This window comes from Fusarium oxysporum, chromosome 9 (assembly GCF_000149955.1).
Source record: "Fusarium oxysporum f. sp. lycopersici 4287 chromosome 9, whole genome shotgun sequence".
Classification (NCBI taxonomy): Eukaryota; Fungi; Ascomycota; class Sordariomycetes; order Hypocreales; family Nectriaceae; genus Fusarium; species Fusarium oxysporum.
Genome location: NC_030994.1, coordinates 3,001,360 through 3,013,707, shown reverse-complemented (window position 1 = coordinate 3,013,707; position 12,348 = coordinate 3,001,360). Strand labels below are relative to the sequence as shown.

The 12,348-nt window shown below is 47.5% G+C and overlaps 2 protein-coding genes across 2 annotated transcripts; both read left to right on the top strand.

Moving 5' to 3' along the window:
* Positions 1 to 1,714: 1,714 nt before the first annotated feature.
* Positions 1,715 to 3,227, top strand: FOXG_12967 (7-dehydrocholesterol reductase; the record flags this gene model as incomplete). The annotated part of the gene is made up of 5 exons (XM_018392912.1): positions 1,715 to 2,174; positions 2,238 to 2,352; positions 2,418 to 2,534; positions 2,585 to 2,907; positions 2,992 to 3,227. The coding sequence occupies 5 exons, from the start codon at positions 1,715 to 1,717 to the stop codon at positions 3,225 to 3,227; spliced, it is 1,251 nt and encodes a 416-aa protein (XP_018251518.1).
* An 870-nt stretch (positions 3,228 to 4,097) lies between these two features.
* On the top strand, positions 4,098 to 5,754 carry FOXG_12966 (uncharacterized protein). Its single transcript, XM_018392911.1, has 2 exons — positions 4,098 to 4,391; positions 4,499 to 5,754. The coding sequence occupies exons 1-2, from the start codon at positions 4,305 to 4,307 to the stop codon at positions 5,660 to 5,662; spliced, it is 1,251 nt and encodes a 416-aa protein (XP_018251517.1). The 5' UTR covers positions 4,098 to 4,304; the 3' UTR covers positions 5,663 to 5,754.
* The last annotated feature ends 6,594 nt before the right edge of the window (positions 5,755 to 12,348 follow it).

Genomic DNA, 12,348 nt, shown 5'->3' with positions numbered 1-12,348 from the left:
TCACCAGCTATCAATAAAACTTCTTTACAGCAATAAGCCTAACACGCATTACTTGCCTATTAAGAGACGTGACACCTCGCACCGCTCAGCACCACGCCATGCGTCATCTGCCAACATAAGCCTAGTACAAAACAGAATTCTTAATATATTTAACTATACTATTTTAAAGAAAAAAAAATTCTATTAAATTTTTAATTATTTTATTTATAATAAAAGAAATACTCTAAGGTAGGATTTTCAATAATACATAGTGCAGTGGTTGGTATACTTGTCTGGTTGGCATGCTTATTACATATGTTATTCAAATTTTTTAAATAAAAGCAGGTATATAAAGAAATAGTAAGATATAAGCATGGGCCTATACTTTTTATTCCAAGGTAAGAACATTAAAGTTAAAGAGATACAATAGGTTTTTAAAGGACATCCGGTTCTAAGTATATTAGATATAAGCCAATTTAATATATTCAAACTTACTAATAGCTGTATTCTCCCGGGTAACTAGTAGTTATATAATATTAATATTATATTCTACTAGATCTGCCTTCATAGTAATAGCAAATTATATACTATTTCCTTCCCGTTATTATAAAGAAAATTGAATATAAATAGCGGTATATTTTCTAATAGCTTAGGAGGTAAGCATAGCCTCTCTAGAATGTTAATACAATTAGCGTCCACACATTATGAGATTAAACGGTTCAGCTCCTAACACTTAGGGCTTATTTACTACTCCACATTACATTAACCTAACACTTCAAGTACGTTCAGTGCAATACTTTAGTATTTCCTTCTAAGGGGGCTTTCGAATTTCTCTCATATTCTGTAATAACGAGTGGAGCCCATCCTTAGGCGCCAATTTATATCTCTCACCCTATGCGATAGACAGTGAATACCGAGAGAGATCGCGAGGAACGAAATACGAGAAACAGCCTAGACAAAACCGTGTTGGATATTTGACTGAGCGCAACAGGGCAGTTTCGGGTTTGACAGTGGGTCCTTTCCTATCTGGGCTGGGACGCCAACCAGTGCTCGCTTTTTCCCTGTTGTGGAAAACACGTGGGGCCGAGTGTCTCATCCCATGCGTGTCCTAAGATTTAGGCATCATGAAACCCCATTGGCTCTATGACGGGTGGAGGTTGCGTGGGCCATGCGCCCTCTCATTCTAAAACCAACGTCTCGATTGTAAACTCGTACTAGTTCCGATGTTAACGAGTCAGCCTCATGAGCCTCGACTTTACAAGTGCGATTCAACTTCTGAGCTCGAGCCATCTGAAAGACTGTAACTCATGCCACATTCACACCGCCACAACTCCTGAATACGTACTCATTCAAGCCCATGGATCTCTCTGGTCCTCCTGACTTGTCGGTCGTACAGGAGTAAGAGGTTGGGCCTTTGTTTATGTCAATACATATAAAGTATAGGCCATCACGCCAATGAATTCCTTCTCTTCTCCTACAACTTCTCATAGGATTACCTTCATTTTCTTCCACTGCCTCAGCGAATAATAGTATCATTGTCGCCCCCCTGCACCTTTATCACATGGAATTCGAGAGACAGCTGGGGTCCCAGCAACGTCTGGGCCTTACGTCCGCCTCCAAGAGGAGAGCCTCTCTTAATCGTTGCCAAGAACCCTTCCATACAGTGGCTGCCAGAAACGATCTTTCGTGGCGAAACAGGCGCAACTCATGGCTATCCAACTTAGCCTGTATCTTCATGATTACAGTTCCTCCTAGCCTCACTGTCTTAGGCTGGATCGCCTTCGAGTATTTTGGGGGCTCTCTCCTTAACGCATTGGGAGGGATGCACAAAGTCGGTTTCTTGTATTTTTTGAAATATTACGGGCCCGCCCCCAATGGTATAGTTGCGGTCGCGTACGTCGGTTGGGTATTGTTCCAAGCCTTACTCTACACAGTCCTGCCTGGCATGAGCACAGGTCAGTTGACTGCTGGAGGAGAGCTACTACACTATAACACCAACGGCCTTTCAGCTTGGGCCATTACAGTCTCGGTCTTTACGCTACTATGGCTGACTGGAGCCGTTGATCCATCTATCATTGCGCGCTACTGGGGTTCGCTCATTATCGTTTTTAACTCTTATGGGTATATTTTGTCCGTCATCGCCTATGTAAAGGCATACCACGCTCCGTCTCATAGTAGAGATCGCACATTCAGCGGTAAGTTGAGATTTCTCACTCCTCACGATAGCACAGAACTAATTACTTATATTCCTTGTCTAGGGTCCGCTCTTTATGACTTTTTAATGGGTATTGAGTTCAATCCTCGCTTTGGACAGGGCTGGGACTGGAAACTTTTTCATAACGGTCGTCCCGGCATCATTGGTTGGAGCCTTATGTAAGTCCATTTCTTTCCATCTACTAACCAACTGTGTTGCGAAGGTCGCTGACTGAGGTCTGCAGCAACATTTCATATGGAGCCCTCCAGTACCAAATTCATGGTTATATAACGAACTCTATGGTTCTTATCAACCTTTTCCAGGCAGTCTATGTTGTTGACTTCTTCGTCAACGAGAGCTGGTAAGTTCCACACGCAACGAATCTCTTTACTTTACTCACAACCTTCGTAGGTATCTCCGGACCATTGATATATGTCATGACCACTTCGGTTTCTATCTTGCATGGGGCTCCGCTACCTGGCTGCCTACGATGTACACGCTCCAGGCCCAATACCTCTCTCGTCACCCCGTGCATCTCTCACCACTGGCTGTTGCCTCACTTGTGGCAGTTGACCTCGGCGGCTACATAATCTTTCGTTCCGCCAACGCGCAGAAAGACAGCTCCCGCCTGAGTAACGGCAACTGCAACATCTGGGGGAGAAAAGCCAAAGTGATGCGTTGTACCTTTAGAACTGCAGACGGAAAAGAACACACGACCTTGCTACTACTTTCCGGTGAGACATTACCAAGATAAGATTTCCTAGTCCCTCTACTAGGCATACTTAGTAGAATTTGAAACAAGCTAACTTTATGAAAAGGCTGGTGGGGAATTGCCCGTCATTCGAACTACGTTGGCGACCTGCTGCAGGCATACGCCATGTGTGCTCTCTGTGGCACCAAACACCTCCTTCCTTGGACCTACGCGATTTTCATGACCTGGATTCTTTGGCACCGTTGTTATCGCGATGAAAAACGCTGTAGTATCAAATATGGAGCTCAATGGAAGGAGTATTGCTCGCTAGTGAGATGGAGGATGTTGCCCGGAGTCTGGTGAGAAGAAAAACGAGCTACTCAACCACAAAGTGTTTAAGGCGCGGAATTGCACTCCAATCAGCCGGTGATCTAACACCTTAGATACATTAGATAGAGGGAATTAGTCAGGTCCGATGAATCGCTTTGAATATACTAATATACAATGGGATATCATTATTATAGCAGGAGCTATAAGTGTATCTAATAGGATTACAGTTAGGGGCGTGATTCTTAAAGAGTATTATGTAAGTAGGTGAAAATTGCAGTACACACGTAACATAGCCGCGAGAATCGTAAGACTAAGAAAAAAATCCATCCAGCTATTATTTTCATATATGTTGCATTATTTAAAAGAGAAATAATACGAATACCGATTTTGTATTAACCTGTCTTATTGCAAGAGCCTTTTCACGTCCTATTACAGCTAGAGTATGATGGTGCTGGTTGGTGGTGGAGAAGGTGGATGGTTGGTGACCAGGAGTTGAACTAGGAGGTGACGTGGTTGCTGGATACGCAGCTATACGATGGGGTGAGTGTAATAAGATGTGGAGCAGAATGTTGTGATATTCTTGGTTGTCGACTTCCTTCTCTTTTATTAGTCTGTCAGGGAGGGGTTGGTTCTATCCCCCCTCCTTTTCTGGATATAAGAATAATATTGTGATAAAGGAAAGTGGAGCCCTTTCCCAGCCGCCAATCCAACACGAATATGGCCCAAACGCACCAGCGAACAACACGTCACTAGTAGGCGCAGCTCCGTGGCAGGACCCAGGGCAATCACATCCATGCACTGACGCCAGGGCTGCTGAACGAGTCAGCCTAGCAACCTGAACTAGTAGTCATAACGCCTTAGGACAAAGCTTGCATAAAAATTACTACATATCCGTAGTTTCCGAAGAAAACCCTGTCAGATTAACGCTGCCCTTGACTTTACTTAGACGAGCCGAGACGAGGCCCCACAGCATTGAATTCCAGAAACAGATTGACGCATTGTTCCCCGTATCTCGTTCATTGCCGCCTTTTTTTCCTTTTTCCCATCTTGATCGATCTCCTTTGTCCGGCTACTGCCGTAACGATAAGACCGTCCCACAGCAGATTCAAGATGCCGGAACGAGCTCAGCCAAACCAACGCAGAGCCCATACAAAGTCAAGGCGCGGATGCATTGACTGCAAGCGGCGTCGCGTCAAGGTAGGAGTCGAGATCCGCTGCGTTAAGGTTCCGACCTTTCGGGTTGATCTTATCTGCTTTTGTCCATCCCTCATTAGCTGACAGGGCGACTGTTTGCCATTTATTAGTGCAGTGAAGAGAAACCTGACTGCTCGTCCTGCATTCGACGTGGTTTGCTTTGCATATATCCGGCCTCAGCAACTTCATCGAGGCTGGAGAGCAGGAACATATCAGAGAGCCATAGCCCCGTTCCATCAGCCACCACGAACCAATGCTCCGACTTGAAACTTGTCCCGATTTCAGGGAATAGCCTTTCAGTTGCAACTATCCCAGATTGCACCTCAACGACAACCTTCGACATGAACGATTTGGCTTTGCTTCATCATTGGACCATCTCAACCAGCCTGGACATTGTCAGATGTCCACAGGTCGACTACTGCTGGCAGACTGTATTCCCGCGCATCGCCTCACGTCACCCGTTCGTGATGCACGGCATTCTAAGCCTCGCTGCCTTGCATCTCGCGTATAGAAAAGAAAGGACCAAGGAGAGCATTTTGGCAGCAATTCGCCACCACAACACGTCGCTGCAGGGGTTCCGCGACAATATACTGCACGTAACCAACGATAACAGCGAGGGTCTGTTTGTAAGTTCAGCATTGAACATCATTTACATCTTTGGCATGCTTGGACGTCCCAGCCGCAGCGACACTGCTGAAGTAGATTCAAGTTCTCCAACCACACGCGCCCTTGGCAGTGAATGGATTCCTATGATCCGTGGAGTGCGGGCCGTTCTACATCGCGTATACGACCATGTGCGACTTGGTCCGTTAGGCCCCCTGCTCGAACTTGGGAACTGGAACGAATTGGATATGGATCGCGAACTATTGCCAGAGGACGAGTATCTCTACCAGATCCAGGAAACATGGGCACTCAGCGAACAAAACGAAACTTATAATGAGGTATTGCAGGTTCTGCGGAGATGCTTTCTTTATGCCAGCCAGTTCAAAATGATGGACAAGCAGACTTTGGAGAAATGGAGTTACAATCGAAGCTGGGCAGCACCTTTGGTCTTCCTGCACTGGGCTCCAGACGAATATTTCATGCAGCTGCAACAGCGTCAGCCCCCGGCGCTGATTCTGTTTGCTTACTTTGGAGCCTTATTGCATGATCTTAATGACTTCTGGTTCTTGGAAGGCTGGGGCCGCGATATCGTACAAATAATTAATGAACAATTAGGTAGTTACTGGCGGCCTTGGATGGACCGTCCTCGACAGGCAGTAGGATTGGCTTGAATCAGCAGATAATGTCAAGAGTTTTTCTATAGTGTGTAAAAGTTATTTGTTTTTAGATATTATCTTATTAATATAAGGATAATACTTCCCTTGAGTTGTTATGTCATGTTGTTATGCTGTAATATAATGTATTTATCTTACTATTTTGCTTCGCGACCTGATTATTACTAGCTATCAATTAAATCTCAAGGTTCTAAGGAAATTAAAGAATCTTATTTAATTTAATATTAAGTAAGGTTACTACATTTTTTAATATAACGTAGTTGATAAGCGAGTTGGCCAGCATACTGTGCAGCTAGTAATAGCTTACCCTATAGCATTATAAAGCTTAAATAAATTAGCTAAAAATTAATTAAAAAGATTTTCCTAAAGTTGTAACGGCTGCACCTAACCATTACGCCATGAGGCAAAAGATTGGCTAATAACTGCTATTGTAGCAATTACAGTGGTGCATACAGCTGCTTATGGAAGCCTTGCAGTGTCACAGCGTAAGACCAGACCAGGTTACCCTAGACCGATAGGCCAAGTGGATCTCAGTCACGTGGCGATACGTTATCGCAGAAGATCTTGACCGACCGCCAGATAGCTCCCGAACGTAGCTCCTCGAGCTACGTCTTGTCAATAGAGCCTGACCTGCCGGCAGTGCCTATCCGTAGCAATAGAACCTATCCGCCTAAAGCGTTCCCTGTTCACCTGTATTCCCGAGCCTGACCCGTGACACTACGTAGCTCCTCCCCTTTGGACGCTGAACGCAATGCCTACCCACCCGATTCCCCCGGCTATCCCAGGGAACCGCGCCGAATATGAGGCGCAATACGCGAAAGACCCCGATAGATGGTATCAGTACCTAAGTGAAGCCTATGCCTGGATGGCAGCGCAAGAAGAAGGTCAAACCGCTACTGATCGGAAGCTTATAGAGCTTCAAGTCCAAGTCGAAGCCCAGCAGGAGGAAATTCTAAACCTCCAGAATATAATACAGACAATGCAAGTCGAGAAGTCCGCAGCGATGATGCAGAAGTCATGGATAGAGGACCGACTGGATAAGAAGGAGAAGGAACTAGAGATAGCCCAGGGCAAGGCCTATAAGGCTCAAGAGGAAGCCCGTCAAGCCGTGGCCGCCCGACTCCCTACTGTAGCAACCCTGACACCCGTCACATCTGACCCTGATGCTAAGGCACAAATAGCTGAGACTATGGAAACGCCTTCACCTCCTGCTACACAATCTGCCGCCTCCGCCCAGCTTTCAGAACGAATCCCCGACCCTGATAAGTTTAAAGCAACCCGCGCCGACCTACGACGCTTCTGTGACGCCGTCACTGAGAAGCTAAGCCTGAACCGAGACCGCTATCCAACCCCTATCAGTCGTATGGGCTATGTGAACAGCCGGCTGAATGATGATGCCTATAAACTCATACAGCCGTATATTCGTCATGGAATTTGCCGCCTACCTGACTATACTGATATCCTAGATATCCTGCAGGGTGCCTATGGAGACCCTAATGCAGCCCGAACTGCACGAAGAAAGCTAGACACCCTTCGACAAGGCAATAGAGACTTCTTCTCCTTCCATGCAGAGTTCCAGAGCCTAGCCTTAGAAGGCGGCATAGAAGGTGACGCCCTGGCCCCCTTCCTAGAGAAGGCCGTCTCGAAGGAACTATCAGAAATGCTCCTCCATAACCCGCCTGCCGATTACAGCTACCACACCCTCGTATCCCACTTCCGAGGACTAGATATCCGCCTGCAAGAACACCGCGAGAGGACCCGACCCTATATCTCCAGGAAACCGACTACCACAGCTTATGTTAGACCTACCTATATCCAGACCACACGACAGGAAAGGAAGTCTCCCTCACCTCAAAGGGGCCGTAGCCCCCCAGAGAGAGCCCAGCCCTCAGGCGACCCTATGGACCTAAGCAACCAACGCCGCTACCAGCGCCCCAGCTATCGTCGGGAAAACAACCAATGCTTCCGTTGTGGCTCATCTACTCACTATATCCGCGACTGCCCTGAACCAGATACCGGCCCAGCCAAGTTCCGACATGCCGCTATCACCTATAGTCCGCGCCACCCCAGCCGTCAGGAGTCTCCTAAGTCCCCGACCTCTAGCCGATCTGACTCCCGTAACTCGCAAATCCATCAGGAAAACGGGGCAAGCCTGTCCTAAGTCGGCGACAGGCTCTCGCCTCTCCAATACCCGCACTGAAGATCAGACTATCTACTGCCGCCGTCCATGGGATCCCTATCGAAGACGAAGGGAACCAACGTTCTAACCTGATGATTCTACCAGCTAACCTAATACCGACTGGGAAAGACCCTATACCCTCCTACGCCATGACCGACAGCGGGGCGGAAGGGAAAGGATTTATCGATGAAAGCTGGGCAAAGTCCCAGAACTTACAGCTTTACCCCCTAAAGAGACCATTCGAGATAGAGGTCTTCGACGGCCGACCCGCCGAGAGTGGGCAGATTACCCACTATGTCCGTGCCGGACTCCGGATCGCAGACCATTTCCAGAAGAGTATGCTATTCTACGTCACCCGGCTAGCCAGCTATCCCATAGTCCTAGGGATGCCCTGGCTAAAACAGCATGACCCCCAGGTGGGCTTCGCAACCCACACCTTCACCTTTAATAGCCCATACTGCCAGAAGTTCTGTAATACGCCAGCTAAACCTACAAAAATCAAAGCCCTACAGACCATCCCAAAGAAATTCCTCCGCCAACTAGAACAGAGCATCCCTAAGAACCTAAGGAAGAAGGATATCCTCCCTATATCCCTAAAGGCTGTCCGATTATACAGCCAGAGACCAAGCTGCCGCTTCTACACCATCACACTCGAACAGATTGACCGAGGACTACAGGATAAGACCGAAGATTTCCAGTTGCCCGAGGAATTACAAGAATTCCAAGACGTCTTCTCGCCTAAGGAAGCCGAGAAGCTACCCCCGCACCGATCCGGAGACCACCACATCGAACTGGTACCTGGAGGGAAGCTACCCTTTGGGCCACTATATGGAATGTCTCGTGAGGAGCTGAGAGCCCTACGAGAGTGGCTTAGGGAGAACCTACGCAAGGGATTTATCCGACCTAGCTCTTCGCCTGTCGCGTCGCCAGTACTTTTTGTAAAGAAACCCGGCGGCGGACTTCGATTCTGCGTGGACTACAGAGCCCTAAACAACATCACAGTCAAGGACCGCTACCCGCTGCCCCTGATCAAAGAGTCCCTAAACAACCTATCCGGCATGAAGTACTTCTCCCGTATAGACATCGTATCTGCCTTTAATAACCTCCGAATAAGGAAGGGCGAAGAATATCTCACAGCCTTCCGAACACGCTTTGGATTATACGAATCCCTAGTCATGCCCTTCGGACTAACAGGAGCCCCTGCAACCTTCCAACGTTATATCAACGACGCCCTAAGAGAACACCTAGATATATTCTGTACAGCCTACCTAGATGATATCCTGATATACAGCCGAACCCGAGAGGAACATATAGAGCACCTTAAGCTGGTGCTCCAGAAGCTCCGAGCCGCAGGGCTCTATGCCAATCCTGCTAAATGCGAATTCCTAGTTAAGGAGACGAAGTTCCTAGGCCTAATCGTGGGCCAGGAAGGGATTAGAATGGACCCTTTGAAAGTCGAGACGGTCAAGAACTGGAAGACACCGACCTGCCTGACAGATGTGCAAGCCTTTATCGGCTTCGGGAACTTCTATAGGAGGTTCATCCGTGACTTCTCAAAGCTCACGGCACCCTTGAACAGACTGACGAAGAAGGACGTGCCCTTCGTATGGGATGATGCCTGCGAGAAAGCTTTCCTAAAGCTGAAGGAAGCCTTTACAACAGCCCCGATCCTACGCCCGTTTGACTGGACCAGAGATGTAATCCTTGAGACCGATGCCTCTGACTACGTCTCGGCGGGAGTGCTATCGCAATATGACGACGAAGGAAGGCTACACCCGGTAGCCTTCTTCTCAAAGAAACACACAGCCACCGAGTGTAACTACGAGATATATGATAAGGAACTGATGGCAATTATCCGCTGTTTTGAGGAATGGAGACCCGAACTAGAGGGCGCACCCTCGCCGATCAAGGTGATCACAGACCACAAGAACCTAGAGTACTTTACGACAACGAAGCTACTGAACCGAAGACAAGCCCGTTGGTCCGAGTTCCTATCTCGTTTTAATTTTCAAATTAGCTATCGACCCGGAAAGCAAGGAGTTAAGCCCGATGCTCTGACCAGGAGGTCAGAAGACCTGCCTCAGGAGGGGGATGAGCGCCTGGCGCATCAGAGCCAGGTAATCCTAAAGAAAGAGAATTGGCAGCTTCCACCCTTGAAGGTTCAGAGGGCCCGTATACGCCAGCCGCACCTACAAATACCTGCAGCCCCAGCAGAACCAAGTCCTTCCATAGACTTGCCGGGGGATATCGACCGCCTATTAGAAGAGGGTTACCAGACCGACGACGACCTACAGTCAATACTGCAGGCCGTAAGAGAAGGCGCCCAGCGCCACCCGAAGATCACCCTGGCCGAGTGCACTATCGTACAAGGCCGACTACTCTATCGAGACCGCGTTTATATTCCAGACCACAACCCCCTGAAGGCTGCCCTGCTGAAAGCAAGTCACGAACACCCCATAGCAGGCCACCCAGGCCGCGCCCGCACTTATGACCTACTCTCACGCGACTACTACTGGCCTGGAATGCTATCTTATGTAGAACGATGGGTTAAGAATTGTCACACCTGCCGAAGATCGAATCCCGCCCGAGATGCAAGACAAGGAGTCCTAAAGCCCCTGCCCGTGCCAGAGCGAGCTTGGCAGCACCTATCAATGGACTTTATAACCCACCTGCCACCTAGCGAAGGGAACGATGCTATCCTGATCATAGCCTGCCGACTTACGAAGATGAGACATATTATAGCCTGCAAGGGAACCTGTGATGCCGAAGATACCGCCCGATATTACCTAAAGGAAGTGTGGAAGCTACATGGCCTTCCACAGACTATAGTATCTGATCGAGGACCTCAGTTTGTGGCTGAATTCTGGAAGAAGCTTAACCAACAGCTATCCATCAACGCCCTTCTATCAACCGCATATCACCCCGAAACCGATGGACAGACCGAGCGGCTAAATGCCATACTAGAGCAGTACCTGAGAACCTATGTGTCATACCTGCAAGACGACTGGAGCCGATGGCTCCCCCTGGCCGAGTTCGCAGCGAACTCATTAAAGTCTGAGACCACTAGGATATCCCCGTTCTTCGCGAACTATGGATTTAACCCCCGGATGGGCTTTGAGCCTACTATCACAGTCAGAGGAACCCCTGCCACGAGAGATGCGGAACAGTTCGCACAGACGATGAACGAGATACTAGAGTACTTACGCTCCGAGAGCATAGCCGCACAAGCCCGTTACGAAGACCAGGCGAACCGTCATAGAAGACCCGCCAGATGCTATCGAGAAGGCGACTATGTCTGGCTCGATGCCCGGAATATCAAGACCTTGAGGCCACAGAAGAAGCTAGACTGGAAGAACATCGGTCCCCTTAAGATCACAAAGGTCATCTCCCCATATACCTACCGGTTAGATCTGCCTGCGAGCATGAAGATACACCCGGTGTTTCACACGAACCTGCTCAGACCCGCCGCCACCAACCCCTTGCCAGGCCAGAACCCAGACCCGCCGCCGCCTATCGAGGTCGAAGGAGTGGAAGAGTGGGAAGTGGAAGATATCCTCGATTCCCGTTGGGATCGCCGCGGCCGTGGAGGCCGCCCCAGACTGAAGTACATAGTGAAATGGGCAGGATACACCGACCCAACTGAAGTCCCTGCCGACTACGTGGATAACGCTGCTGAGGTCGTAGCCAACTTCCACAGGAGGTATCCCGATAAGCCGGGACCGCAGAAAAGGGCCTGATGGATGAGACCACGGAGTGCCCATCTCGACAGAGCTCGATGCTAGAGAGGGGGATACTGTCACAGCGTAAGACCAGACCAGGTTACCCTAGACCGATAGGCCAAGTGGATCTCAGTCACGTGGCGATACGTTATCGCAGAAGATCTTGACCGACCGCCAGATAGCTCCCGAACGTAGCTCCTCGAGCTACGTCTTGTCAATAGAGCCTGACCTGCCGGCAGTGCCTATCCGTAGCAATAGAACCTATCCGCCTAAAGCGTTCCCTGTTCACCTGTATTCCCGAGCCTGACCCGTGACAATAATATCTCTTTAATAACTACTATAAGTTTTAACTTTTTATTTATTTTAATTCTAATTAATATAATAATTCTTTAAGTTTTAAAATATATATAAAAAGAGTTAAATCCTCTATCTAAAGGTAAGAGATTTAAGCTATATAATTTAGAGAGTTATAAGTCTAGCCTTTATATACTAATTAGAGATTACTCTAAAAGAGGATTATATTATTATCTAAATATATATTATAAATATTTCTCCTTTTAATTATACCTTAAGGTGAAACCTCTTTAATAGTCTTACTTTAAATTTTATATTTATATAATAGTTTACTTTAACTTTAATTATTATACTTATTATTACTTAATTACTATTTTATCTCTCTATTAATATTTAATTTTAATAAGTTTTAATAGTATAATAAAAACTCTTATAAAATTAAAAATAATTATTACTTTTTTTTCTTTAATTTTAATAAAGGATTAATGGAT

Coding starts and splice junctions, on each gene's coding strand:
- FOXG_12966 (XM_018392911.1), top strand. CDS start 4,305: ATGCCGGAACGAGCTCAGCCAAACCAACGCAGAGCCCATACAAAGTCA. Junction 4,392..4,498: donor GCAAGCGGCGTCGCGTCAAG/GTAGGAGTCGAG, acceptor GCCATTTATTAG/TGCAGTGAAGAGAAACCTGA.